General features: G+C 46.1%; 1 protein-coding gene across 1 annotated transcript; it reads right to left on the reverse strand.

Annotated features, from left to right (window-relative positions):
• Nucleotides 1-1,838: 1,838 nt before the first annotated feature.
• Nucleotides 1,839-3,620, reverse strand: LOC147960444 (uncharacterized). The gene is made up of 5 exons (XM_087533355.1): nucleotides 3,312-3,620; nucleotides 2,691-2,951; nucleotides 2,539-2,606; nucleotides 2,012-2,309; nucleotides 1,839-1,913 (listed from the first exon to the last, which is right to left on the reverse strand). Exons 1-5 carry the CDS (start codon nucleotides 3,618-3,620, stop codon nucleotides 1,839-1,841), a joined length of 1,011 nt encoding a protein of 336 aa, XP_087389481.1.
• Between the last annotated feature and the right edge of the window lie 21,922 nt (nucleotides 3,621-25,542).

Genomic DNA, 25,542 nt, shown 5'->3' on the forward strand with positions numbered 1-25,542 from the left:
CAGGTATCTCCGAAAGTGTCTGTTGGGTTGGCACGAATCGAGACTGGGATTTGTCACTCCGTGTAAACGGAGAGGTATCTCTGGGCCCACTCGGTAGGACATCATCATAATGTGCACAATGTGATCAAGGAGTTTATCACGGGATGATGTGTTACGGAACGAGTAAAGAGACTTGCCGGTAACGAGATTGAACAAGGTATCGGGATACCGACGATCGAATGTCGGGCAAGTGTCGTACCGATAGACAAAGGGAATTGTATACGGGATTGATTAAGTCCTTGACATCGTGGTTCATCCGATGAGATCATCGTGGAACATGTGGGAGCCAACATGGGTATCCAGATCCCGTTGTTGGTTATTGGCCGGAGAGTCGTCTCGGTCATGTCTACATGTCTCCCGAACCCGTAGGGTCTACACACTTAAGGTTCGGTGACGCTAGGGTTGTAGGGATATGTATATGCAGTAACCCGAATGTTGTTCGGAGTCCCGGATGAGATCCTGGACGTCACGAGGAGTTTCGGAATGGTCCGAAGGTAAAGAATTATATATAGGAAGTGCTATTTCGGGCATCGGGACAAGTTTCGGGGTCACCGGTATTGTACCGGGACCACCGGAAGGGTCCCGGGGGTCCACCGGGTGGGGCCACCTGCCCCGGGGGGGGGGGCACATGGGCTGTAGGGGGTGCGCCTTGGCCTATATGGGCCAAGGGCACCAGCCCCAAGAGGCCCATGCGCCTAAGGGTGGGGGAAACCTTAAGGAAGAGTCCTAAGAGGGGAAGGCACCTCCTAGGTGCCTTGGGGAGGAGGGATTCCTCCCTTGGCCGCCGCCCCCCTAGGAGATTGGATCTCCTAGGGCCGGCGCCCCCCTAGGCCCCCCTATATATAGTGGGGGAGATGGAGGACTTCTCACCCAGGCCTTTGGTGCCTCCCTCTCTCTCTCCAACACATCCTCCTCCTCCATAGTGCTTAGCGAAGCACTGCCGGAGTACTGCAGCTCCATCACCACCACGCCGTCGTGCTGCTGCTGGAGCCATCTTCCTCAACCTCTCCTTCCCCTTGCTGGATCAAGAAGGAGGAGACGTTACGCTGACCGTACGTGTGTTGAACGCGGAGGTGCTGTTCGTTCGGCGCTAGGATCATCGGTGATTTGGATCACGACGAGTACGACTCCATCAACCCCGTTCTCTTGAACGCTTCCGCGCGCGATCTACAAGGGTATGTAGATCCACTCCTCCCTCGTTGCTAGATGACTTCATAGATAGATCTTGGTGACACGTAGGAAAATTTTGAATTTATGCTACGTTCCCCAACAGCCTCATCATCCAAGCTAGCCATCCGCGAGGTCCCTACGACCACCTTTGGGTTGCCCCTGTTGTCAAAGTCATTGGGCGTGTACCGGCGTCTGAGCTGCCTAGGCTTGAACATATATGCATAACAAACTTGAGCGTCCGCCAAAGTCATGTCATCATCAAGCTCATGGCCCTATCACACAATCAAACAATATGGTGAAGACCGGCGTCGTAATCAAGTGAGAATCACATCTAGAGGATTAGTCATACCTCTTGGGTGACCGCACCCTCATCATGTAGATAAGTATGTGAGGAACTCATATCGTCCCTCTGATAGTGAGATAAGGGGTCTGATGGTGTACCAGACCTAGAGGCAGATGCTTCATCAAATTCGGGATCACGGCAACCGAGAAGATTCGATAACCGCCTTAACTTCTTGGCCTGACGCTATAACATGAACAAGTGTATAAGATATCAGACTCCGCAACATAGACTGGCTCTCATAGTGAATGCGATATGTACCTTGAGAAATGCTCGTGGTGAACCATCATCATTGCCTTTTTCCAACCGGTGTTTCCTCCAGAATAGACTGGCTCTCATCAGCTGCTTTCTTGATCTCGGTGTGCTGCGGATGAGAAAGAATGAACACGTTAGCCATTCAAACATGTGTAATACGGCCAACGTGAAAGTAAACAAGGAACACTTTACCACATAGTTAATCACCGGAACAGCAGAGACTCCGTGCCCTACCCTGACATCTCTGTTGTACTTCCCCTTTGATAGATCCTCAAAGTTTATGGGTTCTTCAAGAATATCCTCATTATATGTCGGTGGGCATATCTCAACTCGAGTATTTTCAAGAAGCCATCGTATGTAGTTATCAAAATCAAGTGAACTATGCTCACGAAGCTTGGCGCGTGCACTACTATGAGCTTGCTCCACACAAAGCTGGAAGCGGGTAACATACGAAGCATGATGCTTGTCCCAGTCCTTTATCTTCCGCTGCCTTCTCCTGTCCAACCTGCATGGTACAAAACCAAACATTAGCAAAATCAAGGAGTGACGATGCTTAGTCAATACGGTTCATGCTCTCTTATCTATGAAGTGCTTTGTCCGTATCCACCCATTCCGGCGGGTGAGGCTGGAACAGACCAAACTAACGAAACACACGATGTGGCAAATGAAACTCAACCGCCCAGTTGCATATCAGTGGGCACCACATAAGCCAGAGATCCCTATCCCGCAAGCACATCGGGTTGATGGAAAACTTCTCGATGTAACCAAGTCTATCATCGGCGCCATATGGCTGCCATACCATCTATGAAATAGGGCAACAATGGAAAATTGGTGACTTTTTTTCAGGCAAGCATGAGAAAAATGACTGAAGTAATGACCTCGTTACCTGCTCAGGCATAATCGTGTCCAACTCGGCAATGTACTTTTGGTACATGAGATTGACATCGTTCGTCATCTCGGAAATCACATCCCACTTGTAAGCCCAAGTGGGGCGCCGTAATTCGTCATCTTCATCTTTATACCAAGGATTAAACCTGACGCTCTTCGGGCGTCCAACAGGCAGACGCTCGCAGCTCCATACAGAAAGTAGAAGCATATTACCACCAATGCCTGCACTATCTGTGATACTGCGACACGCACCGTCCAACTGCATATGAAAGAAAAACAATGTTAAGTTGACAGCAAGGATGCATTGATAATGAACAAATGAGTTGATAACAAAACAAACCAACTACCTGTCGGTACAAGTACGCAAGAGTCGTTGTACCCCAACTCCATTTGCTATCGAAGACGGTCAATGCTTTCAGCCACATCCATGGAGCGTTCTTGTCCGTGGAGTCAGGAAACAAAGTCCTCGAGACAACGTACCACATATAGACACGAGCATGTGTCTGGATCACATCATCAGTGGCATCCGCAGGGCACGTCGCAAAGTTATTTTGAATCCACGTGAAAGCAGCTCCGGCTGCTTTCCTTTCCCTCTCTTCTTCTCTTCTCCCTCCTCTACATTAGCCTCGGCCTCGGTAGGAGCCATACCGATAAGAGGAATCATCTGCTCGCGCCACCCATTAGAATCGGTGCTCATACAGAGAGGTCTCCCGTCGACAGCAAGACCGGTGATCAACGAGACATCCTCGAGCGTCACGATCATCTCCCCAGTCCGAAGATGGAAACTGTGCGTCTCCGGCCTCCACCGATCAGCAAGAGCGGACACCAGTGGAGCGTTCAGATTTGACGTGGACCGGCTGACCAACTGAATCCACGGGAGTAGTCCTGCCTGCTTGATGTACGGTGTGTATCGCTCATCGTAAGGCATGGCACGACCAGAGACCCCGTGATACCGAATCTTCAGTGGTTCAAGCTTCTGCAAAAAACAAATAATGACAAATCTTAGGGCATGTAAATTTCAACTTAAGGCAAATTTGTAAAATATTTAGATTACTCGTTATTATCATATCCTTCTCGCGCATCATGTAGGCCCGGTGTTTCGTGGTAGACATTGTCGAGAAGCCAAACCATCCTTACAAATTTCAAACAATAAACATATATGAGTTCATCTCAAATATCGGTAAACACTAAACATTTCATATGTGTTCATCTAAACATCTCATATGTATTCATCTACAAGAATCTCAACATCTCCTTCTCACACAATGAGTAAATGATTGTAAATTCTCATATATATCTAATATGTCATATGTGTTCAAGTAAATCAACATCTCATATTTCAAATAAACTCAACATTTAATATATATCTAAAAAAACTCAACATCTCACATATAGCTACAAAACTCAACATCTCATAATTATCTACAAAACTAGGCATCTCATATATATCTAAAAAAAATACAATCTAGGTTTCACTAACAAGAATCATATAGTGTGTGTGTGTGGGGGGGGGGGGGGATCAAAGGCTGCACCTAATCTTGGGCAAACAAAGATCCAAACCTAGCAAATCAAAGGTACCACCTAATCTTGGGCAAATCCCTAAAATTGCAACGAATTTACGGAGGAAAAGAAAGGGAACGGAGGAGTTTACCTAGTAGGAGGGATTGGAGATCAAATCCGGGCCTCAAAACTTCAGATCTGAGAGGTGTGTGGAGGGGGATCCGAAAGGGGCGCCGCCGCCACTCTTTGTACAGAGAGCAACTTCCTCAGAGGGGGAAGAACTGCCTGGGAGGGGCTGGCCCGATGTGGCTTAAGTCAATGTGCAGCGCCCAAGCGATAGACGCTGCACTTTACACAGTGTGGCGCCCAAGCCTTAGGCGCTGCAGTCCAGGGATGCCACGCTGGCAGGAGGTGCGACGCCTCAGTCCGAGGCGCTGCATAGTAGTGTGCGGCGCCTAGCTGTCGGGCGCCACACGAAAGGGTCATCATTGTGAAAAAATTTCGAGAGCATGTCAGTTTGTGATTTGATTTCGCCATCAGGTCAAATATGTGATTTCTGCCCAATTTCGGTCGGTACCGACGACTTTTAGCATTGTACTCCCTCCGTTTCGAATTATTTGTCTTAGATTTGTCTAGATGCGGAGGTATCCAAATTACTTGTCTTGAATTTGTCTAGATATGGATGTATTTAGACTTATTTTAATGTTAGATACCTTCGTATCTAGATAAATTTAAAACAAGTAATTCGGAATGGAGAGAGTACTGTGTATCTAGCCTTCCAATCCTCCGTACCGGCCGGCTGCCGCGCTGCTTGGATGGACCGATCCACCGCAACTCTGCAAGCCGGCGAGTACGGATCTGGCTCGTCAATTAATCGTAGGTCGATCAAGTGATAGCGATCTGTATCTAGCTAGCTTACATGAAGGCTGCACATATCAAAGGATCCATCACTTTGCATGTTATGCGTTCAGGAGCAATGGATGTTCGCGTCTGTGTGTGCGTGCCTATCTACTAGGGTAATTTCTCGAGTTCATCTCAATCACTAGTGTCCCCGGGATGAGCATCGTGCCGGACTGCCATAATGGTGTCGTCTTCGTCGTGGATGACTGATGGATGCCGTGTTCAGGGCAGCCGGAGATGATTAAGTTTAGAGTATTTTTAACCTGATCAACTTAATTTGATAATTTGTAATGCTACAGATAGCCTAAAAGACAACCCATTTGTGAAGGGTGTTTTTACGGCTGTCTATAGATGATGTGGAGGTTTAGTATAGACAACAGGTGTCTAAACCAATGTATGTGCCCTTATTCTCGGACCAAGGCCGAAGGGCAATAATTCTAGACTTATGGACGAAGTTGACACGGAGGGCATTACAGGATTACGTGTCCTCCCTTAATTTTAGTTGTGGCCCCCTTCAATTTCTAATTAACTGATGCCACCTCTCCATGTAGATTGGAATCCGTATAAAAATGCCGAGTTTAGCAAAGCTCGGCCGAAGGGTCTGTGTGATGATGAGTTTTGCCCACTTCTAAGGCACTGTTGAGTAAGATTATCTGATCTTATAAAAAATCGAATTAATGATGATGATGTGTCTGCCATCCAGGGCCGGCCCTGAGGGGGGCAGGGGGCGGCCGCCCCGGGCCTTCAAAATTCAGGGGGGCCCACCCAGGAGGTATGCAACAGCTAGGCCTGGTCGGCTATGGGCCTACGTCAAGAAAAAAAAAAGGGCTGGGCGCTGGGCTTAGTGTTTCACACAGACGCACGAGCGCAGAAAGCTGCATAGGCCGATCGCCCACCCCATCGATCGGTTTGTTTGTTATTCCATCACGATCGGGGGCCGCGTCCTTCACGTGAACAAAGGAGCGATCCATGCGAGCCCTTCCAAATCCATCACGGCAATCAGGCAGGCGCAGCTATTCGAGCCCTAAGCCGCCGACGCCCGACATTCGTATTGGTACTGCCGCCTCCTCCCTCCTGTGTCCTGGTAATTTCGTACCTAATTAGCTGCTGATTTCACTTCCTAGGCCCCCATCTGTAATTCTGTATAGGCACTTAGGGACACGTCTAATCTAGTTCTCCACTGATTTCAATTCCAGGGATCCCCATCTGTAATTTTGTGCAGGCACACGCACTAACGCTCATCACCAAATCGATCATCAGGTATATTATATTGCCGTCCCTTGATGCATAAGCCAGTACCGTTCAACAATTGATGCAGCGTTTGTTTTTGTTTTCAGCCTTGTGTGTTATCATGTATCCAGAAACAACAGGACGTATGCATCGGGTAGCGATAAAAGGAATAGTAAGAAGGCTGTGGATAAATTGGTACAATCACAATGCGGAGATATGCATAAATTTCTTAAGAGTAATAATGATGCTTCCACTGCTTTGATAAACCAAGATGATTACTTGGAGATGATTGCCATAGAGGAAGAGCAGTAAACTATTGGGATTTCAGAATATGATCAGCGAGAAGAAAATGTTGACACCAATAACAATGTAAGTGGCTCCGAAATGTAGGTAATTCATTGGATGCACATGCACAATCTACTAGTGTTGATGAATAATCTATTCATAATCCGGGTATTTACGATCCAAGAAATTAAGATAATCTTGATAATAAAGCAGGAGACATCTTAGTTGAGAAAGGGCCTATGAGAGAGAGAGAGAGGGGGGGGGGGGGGGGGGGAGGGATAGAATACCCTGTAGATGAAGCAGGAAGACATTTTTCAAATGCTCATCATCATAGGAAATTAAGCAATGGAGAGCAACATTATAGAAAATGGCTAGTTTAATCAAAATGTCGACAAAGTTTTTTTTGCTTCTATTGTAAGATGTTTTCCTGTAGAGTATGCAGATTTTCAAGCATGTCAGTGAAGTTGGTTGCTATCCTAATATCTCCATTGCTACATCATGGAACGAGAAGAAATTATTGGATGAGATTGACATCGACGTCATCATAAGTGATTTTGCATAGAGAAATGTTAGAAGAAAATTTTAAGGTAATATGTATAAATTATTTGATTCGCATACTGATTTTGAAATCATTAAAGTGCTATTGAGATATTTCATATATATATATATATATATATATATATATACATATTTCATTGTTATTATTATGACGTCTATACTAAGGGCCCCGTGCTTTAGTTTCGCCTCGGGCCCCCAAATTCTCAGGACCAGCCCTGCTCCCATCATGCAATATAGACCGTTCGATCTATATTTAACAGATAGAAAGCAAACTATGACAATTTTATAAAAATACATGCATCTCTCTTCATATTTACAAATAAAGCCTTCCCTCGCTTATCCTTATTTCCCGCAACCTCATTGTCGAGCAATTAAAAAAGGAAGCCTCTGAAACAATCTGGCATGGTGGCTGCTGCTGGCGTCGTTCATCCCCATGCCTCCGCTCAGTCCGACCACCAATCACCACCACACCCCACTCCTCACCTTATCTCTTCTTTTCTCGAGATATCATTAGTTTTAACACATGGGGTTACTCCCGCATGGGTCAATCACAACAGGTGTTTTGTAAAAAAACTGCATTTTGATATTCCGTGCAATGCAAAGGCATCTTGCTAGTCACGGAAGAAAATTTAGGTGAATTATTATTTTAAACCATTTTCATACTTTTTGCCATGATCTAGATAAACATTTTTTTTCTGTTAAAGTTGCCCTCGAATCATTTCCTGTTTTCTAGTACAAATCAGTGCATGGCAATTTTATTTTGTTTTACAGAACATTGCACTTTTTTTAATATACCATCACAAAATTATAAATTAGAGGATGCGGTTTTGTTAAGTATGGTATGCAACTGTAAGTTTTATGTTTTTTTGCTTTTTCTGTTCAAGAAAATATTTTTTCCATGGCAATTTTTTTGGAAAAACTAAATAGGCCTAATTTGTTAAATTTAATTTTTTCCAGATGAAAGCCTATGAAAGCTCGTCACAGTGGAGAGACGAGAAGGGTTCATCACGGTGAGGAGATTTGGAGCACGCAGGGTTGCACACGCACTTTTGTGGATCGCACATCCCGCACATCTACTTGTTCGCTATAAGATTTGCATAGCGAAACTTATAGCGGTAGGCAATTATAGTTGATTTATTCACAAGTTGTTCAGTCTTATTAAACAAAACTTGAGGTAAACAAGAAGTTGGTGTGCGATGTGCGAAACCAAGGGCAAAAATGTGGCCCACGAAATGCATGCACGCGCCCCTGCGTGCCTCTGCAAATTTCTCGTTGCTAATGGACTATGTGGGGTGGCTTCTTAGATTTAACCTATCGCCACTGCCCTAATCATTGTTAGCATGGACCTTTTGTCAGTTGTATTTTTTTGCCCATGATAGCAACCCCTATCACATTTAGACCACACAGTAGGCCACTGTCGTGATCATTGTTACCATGGATCTTTTGTCAGCTGTATTTTTTTACCAATAATAGCAATCCCTATCACATTTAGACCACCCAGTGGGTCACTGCCCTAACCATTGCTACGAGAGATTTTTTGTCATCTGTGTTTTTTTTACCAATAATAGCAACCCCTATCACATTTAGACCACCCAGTGGGTCACTGCCCTAATCATTGTTACCATGGATCTTCTGCAATATTTTTTTTGCTAATGATAGCAACCCCTACCACATTTAGACCACCAAGTGGTTGGAGTGAATTCATCTTCAACCTAAGCCCTTGTACAATGCTAGATACTTAGCGAGGTGTTTAGAAAAATAAATTGGATTTTTCTGAAGCATCAATGTCTATTTCTACAGAAGAGACACCTAATTAAGTGTCTACTCTATGCATATAAACACCGGTACTTAAGAAAAGCCCAATTTATTTTTCCAAGCACCTTGCATTGTATAAGGCCTAAATATACTCGAAGAAAAGAGTGGTATAACTCGAAGACCCTATCGGGGGAGCAGCCATCTCGTATTTGAGTGGACTCGTGTGACTCTGGCCGACGTGGAGAAGAGGAATTCGACGTCCACCACCATGGAAAGTCTAGAACGGTTCAACACCTCTCCTAACATACGACCAAGACATGCACCGCCCAAGGCGATTGAACATATTCGAAAAAAACATTAAAATGCTATTTTTTTGTCGGTGTAAAATGACCTTCACTATAAGATTGTCGTACTCGCACCTTACTCATCATTATTATGGATGTGTTACTAGTGACAGACCCTAATCTTTTGTTGCCTCTACAACCATAACATAGGGTGTGCCAATTTTGGAAGAAGCAAAAATCATCAAGTATCTGACAAAAGTAGTGGCAAAAAAAATGTATACCTATAAAAATGGGACCAACCTGCGTGGAAAAAAAATGTGTGGCAAAATATTAAATACCGCCTATATATACCATTCTAGAGGCTCATTACAGCACCCGTCAAAATCCCGCAGCATTCAGGGCTCCTTTAAATCAAAAAGATTTTCATAGAAATTTTGGAGGATTAGAATCTTTATGATTTCTCCTGTGTTGATTGTTTGATTCGTGGGATCAAATCATATAAAAAATTCCTAAGGATTTCTTTATAATATATTTTATAAGATTTCTAGCATCCACTCAAATCTTTTTAAGATAATCCTTTTGTGTTTTCTGTGATGCAATCAAGCAAACTAAAATTATATAGGATTGAGATGAGCATACCATTTCAATCATATGGTTTCCTGCTAATCAAAGACACCCTCATGATTTCTTGCAAAAAGAAAAGGCTCTCGTACATTTTCGCCATCAACATGCCCACCGCCTCCAATTATCAACCTAGAATATTCGGAAAAATTGTCAACTTCGAACGAGGGGGGTGTGTTGCCCCATGTTAGCTGCTACCATGAGTAGGTTCAAGAGTACAAAGCGTGGACATGGCATCATGAAGCTGACCTCCAGATACCTTCTCCTTCTCTTAAGTTCTAGTAGTATATCCCCTCGTTCATGTACACGTATCATCAGCTTGTACAATGCACATGTATGCGTATTATTAGCTTGCCACATGCCCTGTGTTCATCATCGGTCCGTTGACATAATGAACAATGACTTGCAGATACCTTGCCCTTGTCTTTTTTCACGTTTCTGAAAGAGGGACACATGCATACTCAACCACACACCACATGTTAGTGAGGATCGCTCGCTCGTACCCAAGGCAGCCAGCCACCTAGGGTTTCTTGTGCCTCCTGCCGCCGCCGGCGCCGCCGGTCTACCACGTCTTCTATGGTCTTAGGGTCATGAAGGCATGGTGGATCTCGGTTCTTGCGAGCGAGAGGACTTCGTTTTTATGTGTGTGTTTTTTAGTTTTGTTGGGGTTTGTGTTCTGCTAGAGAGGCGAGGCGATGATGACTCTCTGAAGATGGAATAACTTTATTCCCGCCTAGCCTATGTCATGGTGGTGCTTCTAGCTTCATCGGAGGGCGTGTGGAGGTTTGTCTTCGGCAGATTTCATGGGATTCGATCGGCGTTTGTCTTCAATGGATTCACGTGGAACCGATCTTCGTTCGTCTTTGTTCGTGTATCTACAGGTTGGACACTTCCGATTTACTGGTCTATTCATCGGCGCTGGTTGTTATTCTGGTGCGCTGGTCCTATGGGGTTTTAACATGACGATTTCCCGACCATCTACTACAACAAGGCTTGCTTGGCTTCGGCCAGGGAGGGGCAATGACCGCGGCGTGCCTTCAGCTCACTTCAGTGTTTATAGTCATCGCTATATGGTCTATGAACCTGGATGTAATTTTTTACTTCTACTTTTGATTTTCTTTATATTATCTTGACAGTTGATAAATAGACGAGGAGTTTTCCTTAGAAAAAAAAGGATACAGGCATATGTCCAATATACCATTGGCATGAGATTCCACATCATCGAATGCCATATCGCGTAAAGAACATGAAACTGTACGACTTTACGACCTTGCAAAAATGTACGACTTTGTAACCCTAGTAGCTTATACAACGAAACTGCCATTTTCCGTGCCACATCATGGCGTGACGCTGCGGAAGGAAACAAACACCGGAAAAGGATGAAACTTCGGCCCTTCAAAAGGAAAAAAAGGAAAAGGGATGAAACGGCACGGCTCGGGCGCCTCGCGCCATGGCCACCATGCGACCGACCGACGTGAGGGTGACGCCGACGCACCGACCCAGCAGCTAGCGAGCGAAGGGTGGAAGGAACAGTGGGTCGGAGGCGTGCACGTTACAGCTCTCGACCATCACCATTCACCAGCGCTTTGCTTCACGCTACGGTACGGTACGGTACGTATGGCGTTGTAAACCGAGTGCAGTTGGCGTGCGCGGAGAAATAAACGAGTTGCACGGTCGCTTTCTATTGTGCTCCGATGATTGGTGTCACTGGGTGCCGGCGACACCTTGATAATTTAACCTTTCTAGTGCTGGCGATGGTTGTTGGTTTACTTGCTTGTTCGTTGCGTGGGAATGCTTCCTTCTTATGCTTAACTAATTTTTTAGGAGGATCTGTTCCTGTGACCGCGACAGCAAAATCACATCTTTATGGACGAGCGAGAGTGAGACACAAAGCTTTTTAAGTATTGTTTCGATAAATAAGAGGCTGACAGCGAAGGAGTTACGATACTGTACTACAATATGGGGTGGCGTTTATTTGCTCAAACTTGTGACGGGACATTATGATGGAAGTGTCAGATTACTCACAGTAAGAGTAATATATGAGAGTAATATAGATGATAACATCACAGATCTCTAGACAAAATAGATGGTGTGACGAGTAATTAATGAGAAAAAAGAGGCATGTGGTACCATAACTAGTTACTGTAACATCACATATACCAAGATAAGATAAGCACAATCTAATAAATGAAGTGTTGCATGACATCATACATATATTACTTATTATAAATGTAGTAACATAGACTAGTAACATGTATTCCCTCCGTTTTTATTTACTTCGCATATTAGAGTTGACTGAAGTTAAACTTTATAAAGTTTGACCAAGTTTATAGAAAATAATATAAACATTTATCATAACAAATTTATACTATGTGAAAGTACATTTAATAATAAATCTAATGATGTTGATTTGTTATCGTATATGTTAATATTTTTGTTTATAAAATTGGTCAAAGTTTATAAAGCTTGACTTTGACTAAAACTAATAGACGAACTAAATAAAAACAGAGGGAGTATATTACTACTAGTCTACAACTCTAAATTACTACCCATGGTGACTAGTCTCAAGGACTTATCCGCTGCAGTAACAAACGTCATCTTATCCTCAGCGCGTTGCTAAACGTCGGCTGCCTGAATTTTTTCTTTGCGTCGGCCGATTTCCTTGACGCTCATGGTATGAAAAAGGTGCAGGTGTAATCTTTAGCGCCACTTGGAAAATGAAGGTGGTGGGACACCAAGTAATAATATACTTTCTTCATTCCATAATGTAGTGTTTTCTCTATCCCCGCGCTTCAATTTTGACTGTAAATTTAACTACCAAGACCGATTGCGGCGGGAGTAAAAGTTATATTAGTGAATTCATATTCAAAAGAAGTTTTTAATTATGTAACTTTTTCTCCCGCCGCAGTCGGTCTTATTCGTAAAATTTATGGTCAAAATTCGACATCGGAAAGCGCGGGCGCACTATATTTTGAAATGGAGGGAGTAAATATAATGGAGCCTTCGAGATGAATTTACGCAGCTATGCTGCAGTTCTTCGTCAGATTAAATTAAATAGAGAACAGTGAAATAGGAGAGGTTCGTAGATTTGGCTTTTGGCTAAAGCTGGTCCTAGTTGGTTTTCTGTGATGGCACCTCGTCACCTTGCTTGACCACAGCACTTGAGTGTATCGATGGAGCCGCGTTGGCGCTGCACTGTCTTGACTGTTCACTTTTATTCCGAGTCCAAATGGGAGACAGAAAATAAATCATTGCAATGGCTGCCTTTGGCGATCTGGAGGAAATGTCGAAGGGGATGAACAATTTACTTATTTCCTCGTCGCTGGGAATGCTTCGCACCGTTATTGCTCTTCATTTATAGAATCCGTTGCCCGGATCGCGACAACAACGTCATTTTCTTTAGGGAATGAGCGGCAGTTTTTTTTTTAAGGTAAAAGACTTGCCACATTAGAAGAGTTTAGAACAAATTTTGCTGCCTGAGGGCGGAACCGACCTCACGAAAGCCTACTCCCCCGGTATTAGGTTACACAAGCGGGGTGCGCCTGCAAGCCCCCAATTCTTCGTCTCACACCGTATCCTAGACATGACTATTGATGTCGGTGCCGACTTATTGTCGAAGATCCTCGCATTTCGCTCATTACAAAGCTCCCACGCCACGAGCATCACAAGAGAGGCCATGGCCCTTCGTTGGCCGTGGCCGTCGTGAACGATAGCGTACCACCAAGATTCGACATTCCGAAACCCATGCCATGCTTTCGGATTAAACCCATGAAGTTGCAGCCAATCTTTGATCGAACCCCACATCCTCCTGGAGAACCTGCACTAGAAAAGGATGTGTGCAACCGATTCAGACACCTGGTTGCAGAGTGGGCAGTTCCCATAATTTGGCCAGCCACGCCTTATAAGGCGGTCAGCCGTCCAAATGCAGTTTTGAATAATCAACTATGCAAAAAACTTGCACTTGGGCGGCGCCCAAATCTTCCGTATCGTGCCCTTGAAGCTCGTTGCCGTAATGCAAAGAAATCAAGGAACAAAGAGTCTGATGACAAAAAAGTTTAGATATGCTGGAGTGGCATTTCTTTGCTCGATGTTTTGACTAATGCACTAGGATAGGAGCAACAAGTAACAACCGTCATCATCATCTTCGACGGGAGCTTCCGCTCCTTAACTTGATATCTCCAGGCTAGTATTTCTTGGTGTTCCCATAAAAAAATGCCTCCAGCGCTCGAGTTGTCTCCTCGAGTCTTCGGCAGCACCGGCGCGAGCTACGATCCATGACCATTCTCCACCGTCCCTGCCTCGTCATCCTCCACCAGACCACTACCCGTAGACCTGCTAATTACCTCGCCACTTGATACACACACTGCCCCGCGGCTCATGTCGGGTTGGGTGTGTACCACCTGCTTTGCTTGAAGCAACCTTATTTACTTCGTCAGCAGAGTCAGAACGCAATGATGCTCTTCTTCAGTGTCGGACGGTGTCACCGTGCGTCGGCAACGCCTTAATTTTTATTCTCCTTGGTGTTTGTGTATGAATTATCTTTTTTTGGAACGCACACAAAACCGTCACAAACGCCACACAGGGAAAAGCAATAGCCAACATTGCTACCATCACGAAACTCACCCACGCCATCAAGAAAAATAGACACCGACAAGGTTACCATCCAACGTCATCGTCATCACTCCTACAGGAGCCAGTGAGTCCGACTTCGCCCAATTCGATCACAAACGAAGTCCTCGCTGCGATAGGGGCTGCAACCCATGTTTGCCATGCTATACAACCGACCATCCATTTAGGCAATCAGGCAACTCCGACTCGAGTGAGGAACATTGCATGAGAGAAACGATGAGGATGGGTCGTCCAGGCCCCACAAATCCATGTTTCCTCTTCTTTGTTCACATTATTAGTTCGACATTCATGTACATGACCGTGGAATACAATCAGCAACCAATACAGGTGCTGGTGTAACATCCATACATGTGTTCTCTCTGAATTCCAACTAGGAACCTCATTCAGAATAATCATTGAAGCACTGGGTTTCACAAACAAGTCACTTACTTGCTGGTCATCACAAATAATACGAGTCGTGAATACAACAGAATATAATCATATATTCGATTACCTCTAGGGCATATCTTCTAATAGTTTCAGGAGCGAGACCTACAACACCAGTGGGTCCTACCGGTACGCACAAGGAAACCGCCCCAAGACAAATCACAGATTAGGACAAGGTGCGCCAAATATTAAAGAATCGCATATTAGGGCAAGGTGCGTAAATATTAAAGAGTCATAGATTAACACAAGGTGCCCAGAGGTTAAAGAGTCTAATCGTGAGAGACTAGAAGGCCTCCCAAAATCAATGAGAAGTCAAAGTCCCAAGGTCGTGGTCTTGAAACCAAAGTCAGAACCACCATATGGACATGAAGCCCTCTCGTGCCCAGCATGATAGTACACTTGCATAGGATCAAAGTAATCAACCGGAGGGGATATATGGAAAATTTTAACAGATTCATCATAAAATATGAAATACTTGTGAACGACATGATAGCAAAAGAGCAGTACTTAGACATTCTATCAAAAGAACAAGATAAACTAAGGGGCACGCAATAAGATGACTAATACACGTATAACAACAAGAAACATGCTATCACAAAAACAAAAGACAAAAGGCTACAATTGCTAGTAAATCTATCAAGTTAAGCAGAGATAAAGTATACATATAGTAAACCGAGTACAACACTAAGCAAAATCTAAACAGCGGAACATAATGAAGTACAAAGATACTTTTGCAACAATCAGAGAGAATGGAGGAAGGGGAAATTCTTTGAAACTCGGCGCATTAGATAAAGTGAAGTTGAGCAAGGAATTAGAACATGTTGCTAGAGGAAGACACAACAATGTGTTTGCCTGAGTTCAAATTGCTGGCCCAGTTCTACGTCGCGGGGTCTAGAGGCTTAGCCACGGTTCTTCGTCCTTGAGCTAAGTTCTTTGGTACTCGCACAATCACCCGTGTTAGATTTTGCGGTGATCTCCGTACCGGTAAAAGCTTGTTCTTGACAGTCCCACACTTTGGATGATCTGAACAATGGCTAATCATCTAGGGGATGCACAATCCTCAAGAGTTACAAGTCCAAGTTAGACTCAATCATTTTTTCCGATGATGCTAAATCATTTCTCACATTTAGGCTTTGTGATTTTTCCTCACTTGGGATTTCTCTCAAATCGTTGCAAAGTGGGTTGCTTAGACAACACTTGTCTCAAATTAACTTGGAGCAGCCATCTGCAAATGGTTAGAAGTAGGATGACTTCTTATAGCTGGTGAGCAAACCCATGGGATTGATATGACATGGCCGTTGGAGACACACTCACCAAATTTACACGCGACACCAGAAAATGGTCTAAATTTTAAACTCAGCTCAAATGGACAATTTGGGCGACGGGTTTTCCAACTCCTCAGCGAGACATTTAACCTTGGTGTTTCAAAGATTTAACTTTGACACCAATGCTAAATAACTCGCTTGGAAGGAAATTTCCACGTCTTACAGACTGAAGAAATATGTTTGATTAAGCGCGTGTGCACGCATACACAAAGTTTTTTGCTTCACTTAGACCCCCCCCCTTAATAGCATGTTTTTCCCAATGACTCAAATGAATTATATGGAAACTAGTAAGCAAAAATCTACATAACAGCTTCCAATTCTTCAACGGGCATTCTGAAGACTTCAATGTTCTCACATCATTTAGGGGTCATCGTCCACTGGCCAGACTAAGTCTCCAGTGACTTTTACATGTATAAACTCATAAATACATTAGCCAATTAACTATTTTGTCAATAGTCATCTAAAACCCGTAAGGGGGCACTACAAGCACTTGCAGTTCGGAATTCGAGGATGAATACCAAAAGCAGTAGCAGAGCTTCCCCTTCAGTTAAATTGGGCTATTACCCATAATATAGAAAAATCATCATGCATACGCTCAGTTATCAGGCTTAAACATCAAAGCTTACTCAATAGGTCAAGCATAATTTGTCTTCCTGGCCACATTCAACTCTACTTAGCCCCCCTCAAGAATCTTCATCAAGAGCTCTACTAATTTGGTACGGAGGGCCTTCTCATAATTTTGTTGAAACTTTGGGAGCTAGAAACTCCACAATTTTTGGAAAACGCAAATGAACACAATGAAGGAAATATGCCGTAGAGGCAATAATAAAGTTTTTATTTATATTTCCTTATATCATGATAAATGTTTATTATTCATGCTAGAATTGTATTAACTGGAAACTTGATACATGTGTGGATACATAGACAAAACACCGTGTCCCTAGTAAGCCTCTACTAGACTAGCTCGTTAATCAAAGATGGTTAAGTTTCCTAACCATGGACATGTGTTGTCATTTGATGAATGGGATCACATCATTAGGAGAATGATGTGATGGACAAGACCCATCCGTTAGCTTAGCATAATGATCATTAAGTTTTGTTGCTATTGCTTTCTTCATGTCATATACATATTCCTTTGACTATGAGATTATGCAACTCCCGGATATCGGAGGAATACCTTGTGTGCTATCAAACATCACAACGTAACTAGGTGATTATAAAGATGCTCTACAGGTATCTCCGAAGGTGTTTATTGGGTTGGCATAGATCAAGATTAGGATTTGTCACTCCGAGTATCAGAGAGGTATCTTTGGGCCCTTTTGGTAATGCACATCATAATAAGCCTTGCAAGTAATGTGATTATAGTTGTGGGATGATGTATTACGGAACGAGTAAAGAGACTTGCCGGTAATGAGATTGAACTAGGTATGAAGATACCGACGATCGAAAATCTCGGGCAAGTAACATACCGGTGACAAAGGGAATAACGTATGTTGTCATTACGGCACGACCGATAAAGATCTTCGTAGAATGTGTGGGAACCAATATGAGAATCCAAGTTCCGCTGTTGGTTATTGACCAGAGAGGTGTCTCGGTCATGTCTACATAGTTCTCGAACCCGTAGGATCCGCACGCTTAACGTTCGATGACGATTTTGTATTATATGAGTTATGTGATTTGGTGACCGAATGTTGTTCGGAGTCCCGGATGAGAACACAGACATGACGAGGAGTCTCGAAATGGTCAAGAGGTAAATATTCATATATAGGACAATGATATTCAGACACCGGAAGTGTTCTAGGGGTACCGAGTACATATCGGGTCATCGAAAGGGGTTCCGGGCACCCCCCCGGCAACTACATGGGCCTAATGGGCCAAGAAGGGGACAAACCAGCCCCTAAGGGGCTGGTGCACCCCATGTAGGCCGAAATAGGAGGGGAAGGAAAGAGGAGAAGAGAGCAAGGGAGGGGAGGGATTCGGCCTCCCCCTTCCTTCTCTCCTCCCTCCTCCTTCCTCCCCCTCCGGATGAATATGGAAGGGGGGAGGCCGAATTGGGAGGCGCCCAAGTAGGATTCCTCCTACTTGGGGCGCCCCCTTGGCTGCCTCTCCTCCCCTATATATATATGAAGGGGCACCTCTAGAACACACAACAACGATTGTTAGCCGTGTGCGGCGCCCCCCTCCACGGTTTACGCCTCCGGTCATACTGTGGTAGTGCTTAGGCGAAGCCCTGCGCGGATCACTTCACCATCACCGTCACCACGCCGTCGTGCTGATGAAACTCTTCCTCGACACTTTGCTGGATCAAGAGTTCGAGGGACGTCATTGAGCTAAACGTGTGCAGAAATCGAAGATGTTGTACGTTCGGTGCTTGATCAGTCGGAACGAGAAGAAGTTCGACTACATCAACCGCATTGTCAAGCGCTTCTGCTTTGGGTCTATGAGGGTACGTGGGCACGCTCTTCCCCTCTCGTTTCTATCCATCTCCTAGATAGATCTTGCGTGAGCGTAGGAAGTTTTTTTGAAATTGCATGCTACGTTCCCCAACACACAACCTGGTCATTGTTAGGTCCATCATATCCGATTTTACAGTCTACGCACATATGTTTATGTTGGGAAATGTTGCATGGAAAAACAACAAAAATTATATGCACACACAATGATCTATCCATGGAGATGCATAGCAACGAGGGGGAGAGTGTGTCTACGTACCCTCGTAGACCGAAAGCGGAAGCGTTTGACAACGCGGTTGATGTAGTCGAACTTCTTCTAGCTCCGACCGATCAAGCACCGAACGTATGACACCTCCGAGTTATGCACACGTTCAGCTCGGTGACGTCCCTCGTCTTATTAATCCAACAATATGCCGAGGAAGTAGATGAGTTCCGTCAGCACAATGGCGTGGTGACGATGATCGTGAAGTGATCCGCGCAGGGCTTCGCCTAAGCATCGCGAGAATATGACCGGGGGTGTAAACTGTGGAGGGGGCGCCGCACACGGATAACAATTGATGTTGTGTGTTCTAGGCGCCCCCTCCCCACATATATATAGGTGGGAGGGGAGGAGAGGAAGCCAGGTGAAAGAACATGCGGTGCCCCCATGTTTGGTTTTGGTAATTGATGACAATCTCTATGGACTAATGGTTGCCTTGAGTTATATTTGAAGGTTTTGTCCATAGGCTTTTCTTGGAGTACATGTGTTGGTTTCAAGGAGAGTTTGTGTCGACCAAGGTGCTATTCAAGGAATTACCTAAAGATTGGTCTGGTGAGAGGTTGATCAAGACTAAGTCAAAGAGTGAATCAAGTTGATCAACCCACAAAACATAGAAGATGTACCGAGAGGGATCAAGTTATCCCATGGTATGGTAAGCATTGTCAATTACGCTTTGTGTACTAACCCATGGTCTTCGTGAGGGTTCTTTGTGGGGTTAGGTTGCGGTGTGCAAGTTCAAGTGGAGCATCACGAAGAGATCAAATGCTTGAAGCTTGCCGTCCTTTGTGGTGACAATGGACTTGTGAAGATGTGCGGAAGAGTGGCTCACCCATAGTGGAGTATGGGGGAGCAATCAACTAGTCTTCGTCGAGTCAACACAATCAAGAAAGGTTGCGGTGTGCAAGTTCAAGTGGAGCATCACGAAGAGATCAAATGCTTGAAGCTTGCCGTCCTTTGTGGTGACAATGGACCTGTGAAGATGTGCGGAAGAGTGGCTCACCCATAGTGGAGTATGGGGGAGCAATCAACTAGTCTTCATCGAGTCAACACAATCAAGAAAGGTTGCGGTGTGCAAGTTCAAGTGGAGCATCACGAAGAGATCAAATGCTTGAAGCTTGCCGTCCTTTGTGGTGACAATGGACTTGTGAAGATGTGCGGAAGAGTGGCTCACCCATAGTGGAGTATGGGGGAGCAATCAACTAGTCCTCATCGAGTCAACACAATCAAGAAAGGTGGTCCAACTTGAGGGAGTCAAGATCGTCATCATCTAGCTCAAGTGGACCATGTGCAAGGCAAAGGTTTTCCCTTGATAGGTTTTCTATTTTACCGGTCTCATGATGGTAGTTGGGAGACCGGGTTATAGGATCAATTGCCGTACTATCAAGGGGGGGCTCTCGATGAGTAGCTTGATCGTATCGTTAGTTGAGAGGTCAAACCATTGCATCCTTGCATCATCTTTCTTGGTTCTTGTTTGGTTCTCTTTGTGAGTCTTAGAGCTTATGGTCATCTTGATGACAAGCTCGAGTTCATCGAAAACGGAGTTCACATGCATCTTCTATGATGTTTTCGATGTTGGAGGTTATGCTCGTTCTTCTCTGTTGGAGGTCTCACTCCTCCATTTGTTAGGCATACCTCCCCTGCCTCTTCTTACTATAACCAGTCGCTGTTTTGATGCTACTTGTCGTCTTGTTTCCAACAAGCTTGAGTTTGCTCAATTCGGAGCTCATATGCAGAAGTTATGGCAGTTCTTGTTTTCTTGAGTGTGGTTTTTATCTGGTCCCAGCGGTAGTACCGCGAGCCCAAGCGGTAGTACCGCTTGGAGCTCTCAGCCGTAGTACCGCTGCAGTGCCGCTCTTCTACTGCCTTGATTTTGGGTCCTGCTCTTTCCGTGTCGGGTTTAGCAGTAGTTGCACAGCAATAAGGCACGGTAGTACCGCCTAAGCGGTAGTACCGCTTCGGTCGGGCGGTAGTACCGTTTCTGCTTCACTGTCGCCATACTCTGCTCTGCCTGCCTCTTTTGGTCCCGTGTTCTGCTCCTCTAGCGGTAGTACCGCTGGGGTGAGCGGTAGTACCGCTTATATGCGGTACTACCGCCCCAAGGTTCATGTTTTGTTGCTCCTTTTCCCTGTTTCTTCCGCCTGAGCGGTAGTACCGCTCGTGGAGTGGTAGTACCGCTCGTGTGCGGGCTGAGCACATAACGGTTGGATTTTCCCCCTCCTATAAAAGGGGGTCTTCTTCCCCAATGAACCTTATCCTTTAAGCTCGTGTTCTTCCCCCATTGTTGACCTTCTTCGAGCTTGCTAACTCTCAATCCCTCCATGGTTTCTTGCTAGTTTTTGAGGGAAAAGAGAGAGGAGATCTAGAATCACATTTCCACCAATCACTTTCTCCTCTGTGTGAGGGGAACCCCTTGGATTTAGATCTTGGAGTTCTTGGTGTTCTCCTTCTTGTTCTTCCTCTCATTTTCCTCCCTAGCATTAGTTGCTTCGGTGGGATTTGAGAGAGAAGGACTTGGGCACTACGTGTGCCCTTGCCATTGCATTTGGTGCATCGGTTTGAGTTCTCCACGGTGATACGTGGAAGTGAAGTTTGAGAAGCTTATTACTCTTGGGTGTTTGGGCACCCTAGAGCTTGTTCCTCTTGGGTGCCTTGGCGCCCTAGACGGTTAGTGGTGTTCGGAGCTCAATCATTGTGGTGTAAAGCTCCGGGCAAGCGTCGGGGTCTCCAATTAGGTTGTGGAGATCGCCCCGAGCAAGTTGACGGGTACCGGTGACCGCTCCCAAGGGTTGCCAAAGTGTACGGGTTCGGTGACCGCCCCCAAGGGTTGCCATTTGTACGGGTTCGGTGACCGCCCTCAAGGGTCCCTTAGTGGAATCACGGCATCTTGCATTGTGCGAGGGCGTGAGGAGATTACGGTGGCTGTCGGTGTCAAAACTGGTGGATCTCGGGTAGGGGGTCCCGAACTGTGCGTCTAGACCGGATGGTAACAGGAGGCAAGGGACATGAAGTTTTACCCAAGTTCGGGCCGTCTTGATGGAGGTAAAACCCTACGTCCTGCTTGATTGATATTGATGATATGGGTGTTACAAGAGTGGATCTACCACGAGATCAGAGAGGCTAAACCCTAGAAGCTAGCCTATGGTATGATTGTATGTTGTGATTTTTGTCCTACGGACTAAAGCCCTCCGGTTTATATAGACACCGGAGAGGGTTAGGGTTACACAAGGCCGGTTACAAAGGAGGAGATATCCATATACGTATTGCCTAGCTTGCCTTCCACGCCAAGTAGAGTCCCATCCGGACACGAGACGAAGTCTTCAATCTTGTATCTTCATAGTCTGATAGTCCGACCAATGGAGATAGTCCGGCTGTCCGAAGACCCCCTAATCCAGGACTCCCACAGTAGCCCCTGAACCAGGCTTCAATGACGATGAGTCCGGCGCGCAGTTGTCTTCGGCATTGCAAGGCGGGTTCCTTCTCCGAATACATTACAGAAGAAGTTGAATACGAGGATAGTGTCCGACCCTGCAAAATAAGTTCCACATTCCACCGTTGAGAGAATAATGCTTTCGCAGATCTAATCCGCTAGCTTGTTTTGGCAACATGACGTTACGTCGCGGCCCGGTGATTATTCGAACCGTTTCTCTTAACCAGCTCCACACATAACGCGAGGCGGTTTCTTGACACGTCTTGCTGAAGCGGAGATCGTGTTCCCCTGATCATGGGATTCTCATTAATGCGGTTCATGGGTAACCCAACCGTGTCTAGGACTCCTAGATTTAGCTAAGTCCAAAACGGCTATGGAGAGGACGCTTGATATTCACCCTCTTTATAAGGGGACAAGGTTTTCGCTTTTTCCCTCTCGTGCTCAACCAAACCCTTCCCCCGCCTCGAGTTCTAACACCCAAAGCCCAGGTTAGGTGCTCTGGATCTTCAATCATGTCCGGATCCAGCCTTCAAGGCCGATGGATGCCCTCCTTTGTGACGGAAGAGGACATTAAGAAGTTGAGGGAGGCCAGATACCTGACCGCAGAGGTTTCGCATCGGTTTCCTGCCCGAGGGCAGGTCGTCCCTACTCCCGAACCCAACGAGAATGTTGTGTTCGTCTCCCACTTCCTCCGAGGTCTAGGCCTCACTCTGGATCCCTTCGTCAGGGGCTTGATGTTCTATTACGGGCTAGATTTCCACGACCTAGCTCCAGACTCCTTTCTCCACATCACGACATTTATTGTTGTGTGTGAGGCCTTCCTCCGTGTGACCCCTCACTTCAGCCTGTGGCTCAAGACCTTTGAAGTACAACCGAAGGTGATCGAGGGGAAGCATGCAGCGTGCAGAGGTGCATCAATAGGCAAGATGGCAGGAGCTCCATGGCCGAAAGGTTCCTTTCCAGAGGTATCCGAATTATGGCAACGGGAGTGGTTCTACGTCACGGCTCCCAGAAGTGCCAAGTGGGCGGCTGCCCCCGCTTTCCGCCCGGGCCCCCCACCACAACTGATGTCATGGATTAGCAGGGGCCTGAGCTGGGGTCCAGCCAAGGACATGCCTATACTGCAAAGCCGCATCAGAGATCTCTTCGAGGGAGATTTTAATTTGGTTGCGGTAATACAAGTTATGCTGGTTCGTCAAGTCCAGCCTTGCAAACACCGACCCCTGCGCTTGTGGGAGTTCAACCCAGAGGGACCACGTGCCATTCAAAGTTTCCTCGGCCTGACGCACGAGGAGATGTACAAGTCATTCTTCGGACCTCAAGTGGAGTGTCCAGATATCACCGAGGACGTGGGCCTGAGCAGTAATCGCGTCGCCGAACAAGTAAGAAATCCTCTAGCCGAACACACTGTCTTTTATTTCGAGGTTATTTTTGAGAGTTTGCTTTTTGACCAGGACTGGCTAACGAAGGCGAAGATGATTTGGTGTTCGGCCCCCCTCCCTGAGGGTTTGGAAAATCCGATATTGGAGAAGATGCTCGAGGTCGCATCTTGCCCGGAACCCTTGAAGGAAGATACCGAGGGTCATAATACGGGCGAACGTGGGCCCCCATCGCTACCCGCTCTGACCAAGGGAACGAGCGTTTCCACGAAGGAGGACAACCGGGGGAGGAAAATGACTGCTTCTGTGGATCCGGAAGCCGAAGCCTCCAAACGGGAGAAGAAGTCTCCCACAGAGGGTCCTGCCTTGGGGGGTGCTTTTGCCGCACAAAGTCCGCGAGGGGATCTGCCCTCCAACGAGTTGTAAGTGATCCAAAATATTTTAATAGTAAGAGTATGCTATCTTTTTCCTCTGACAAAACAACCACCGCATATATCTTGCAGTTCGGGCCTCAGCCCCTCTCAAATGAGTTCGTCTTCGGGGGATCTTCTTTCGGAGATGATGGAGAGCGAAACGCCTCCCCCGGACTCCTCCGCTCCAGAAGCGGGCGACCCTAAAGTGTCATCGCGGAGGGCCTCTCCGGATCCGGTGAGGCCAGAAGATAGTCCCGTAGACCCCAGAAGTCCCCAGTGTCCAGCTCCCGAAGAGAGCATACGAAAGAGTCCGACACCGTCTAGTGTGCGGTCGGACGTTCTGAGGGAGTTGGTGGGGCGAGCGGCCATCTCAGAAGAGCACCATACGCTGATGGGTACGGTGATGGAGAGAATCTCGTCCGCTGAAAGTGGATTACATGAAGCCTTTATGAGTCTATTGACAGGCTTTGAGGTATGTGAGATAATATGTGATAGTACTGCACATATTATAGTAGCCCCTGAGACTCTGGTTGTCGTCGAGAACGGCGGCGAATAGAGGATCAAATTCCCAGGCAATAACCAATCTGCTTTTATGCGCAGGTGGTGGGAGCTCCGGTGGCTAGCCGGACTAGGGAGTTTGCCCAATTAAAACGGCAACTGGATGCGGCAGACGCCGACATCGAGCTTGTTAACAAGAGGCTTGACGAGGCACATGGTAAGTGTTATTATCTGGTGAACGCCACATAGTAAGAGCAGCATAATGCCAGTATCTTTAATATGTTGTGACTGCAGATGGGGCTGCCACCGTGGAAGCCTTGCAGGCGGAACTTGCCCGAGCCAAGGAACGAGCGAGGAGTAGTAATGCGGCTGCTTTGAAGGCGGCCGAAGAGTTGAAAGCCGAGAAGGCCGCACATTGCGAGAGCCAAGAGAAGATGGCCAAGATGGCCGTAGAATTGAAAGACACTGCCGACCGTTGCTGGGTCCTTGAGAAAGAGAACCAAGCGAAGGCAACGGACCTTGAGAAGGCCGCGGCGGCAGACAAAGACACCCGTTCTGCTATGAGAGCGAAGAAGGAGGAGCTGCGGGAAGCCGGGGATATTGAGGCTGGAAAATCCTTCATGTTACGGAGGAAGTTCGGAGATCCACGGTATGCCCCTCTGGATCGGCTGTGGAGCTCGGCAGATGCGTATATGGATTTGGCGGCGAGCGCTGCCGATGCGGCCAAGTACTTCCAAGGTCAGACAGATTGTGAAGTGGACCAGCTGTTCTGGACGCAATTCCACGTTCCAGAGCATCCGCTTTCGTTGACTGACCAGCTAGCCGAATGGGCCGAACTGAATAGGTTGTCCGGACTCGCCATGGGGCCTATTGTGGATCAATTATGGCAGGAAGGGCCTAAGCCGAAC

The sequence above is a fragment of the Triticum urartu genome, chromosome 7A (assembly GCF_056163025.1).
Source record: "Triticum urartu cultivar PI428250 chromosome 7A, HENAU_Tu73, whole genome shotgun sequence".
NCBI lineage: Eukaryota > Viridiplantae > Streptophyta > Magnoliopsida > Poales > Poaceae > Triticum > Triticum urartu.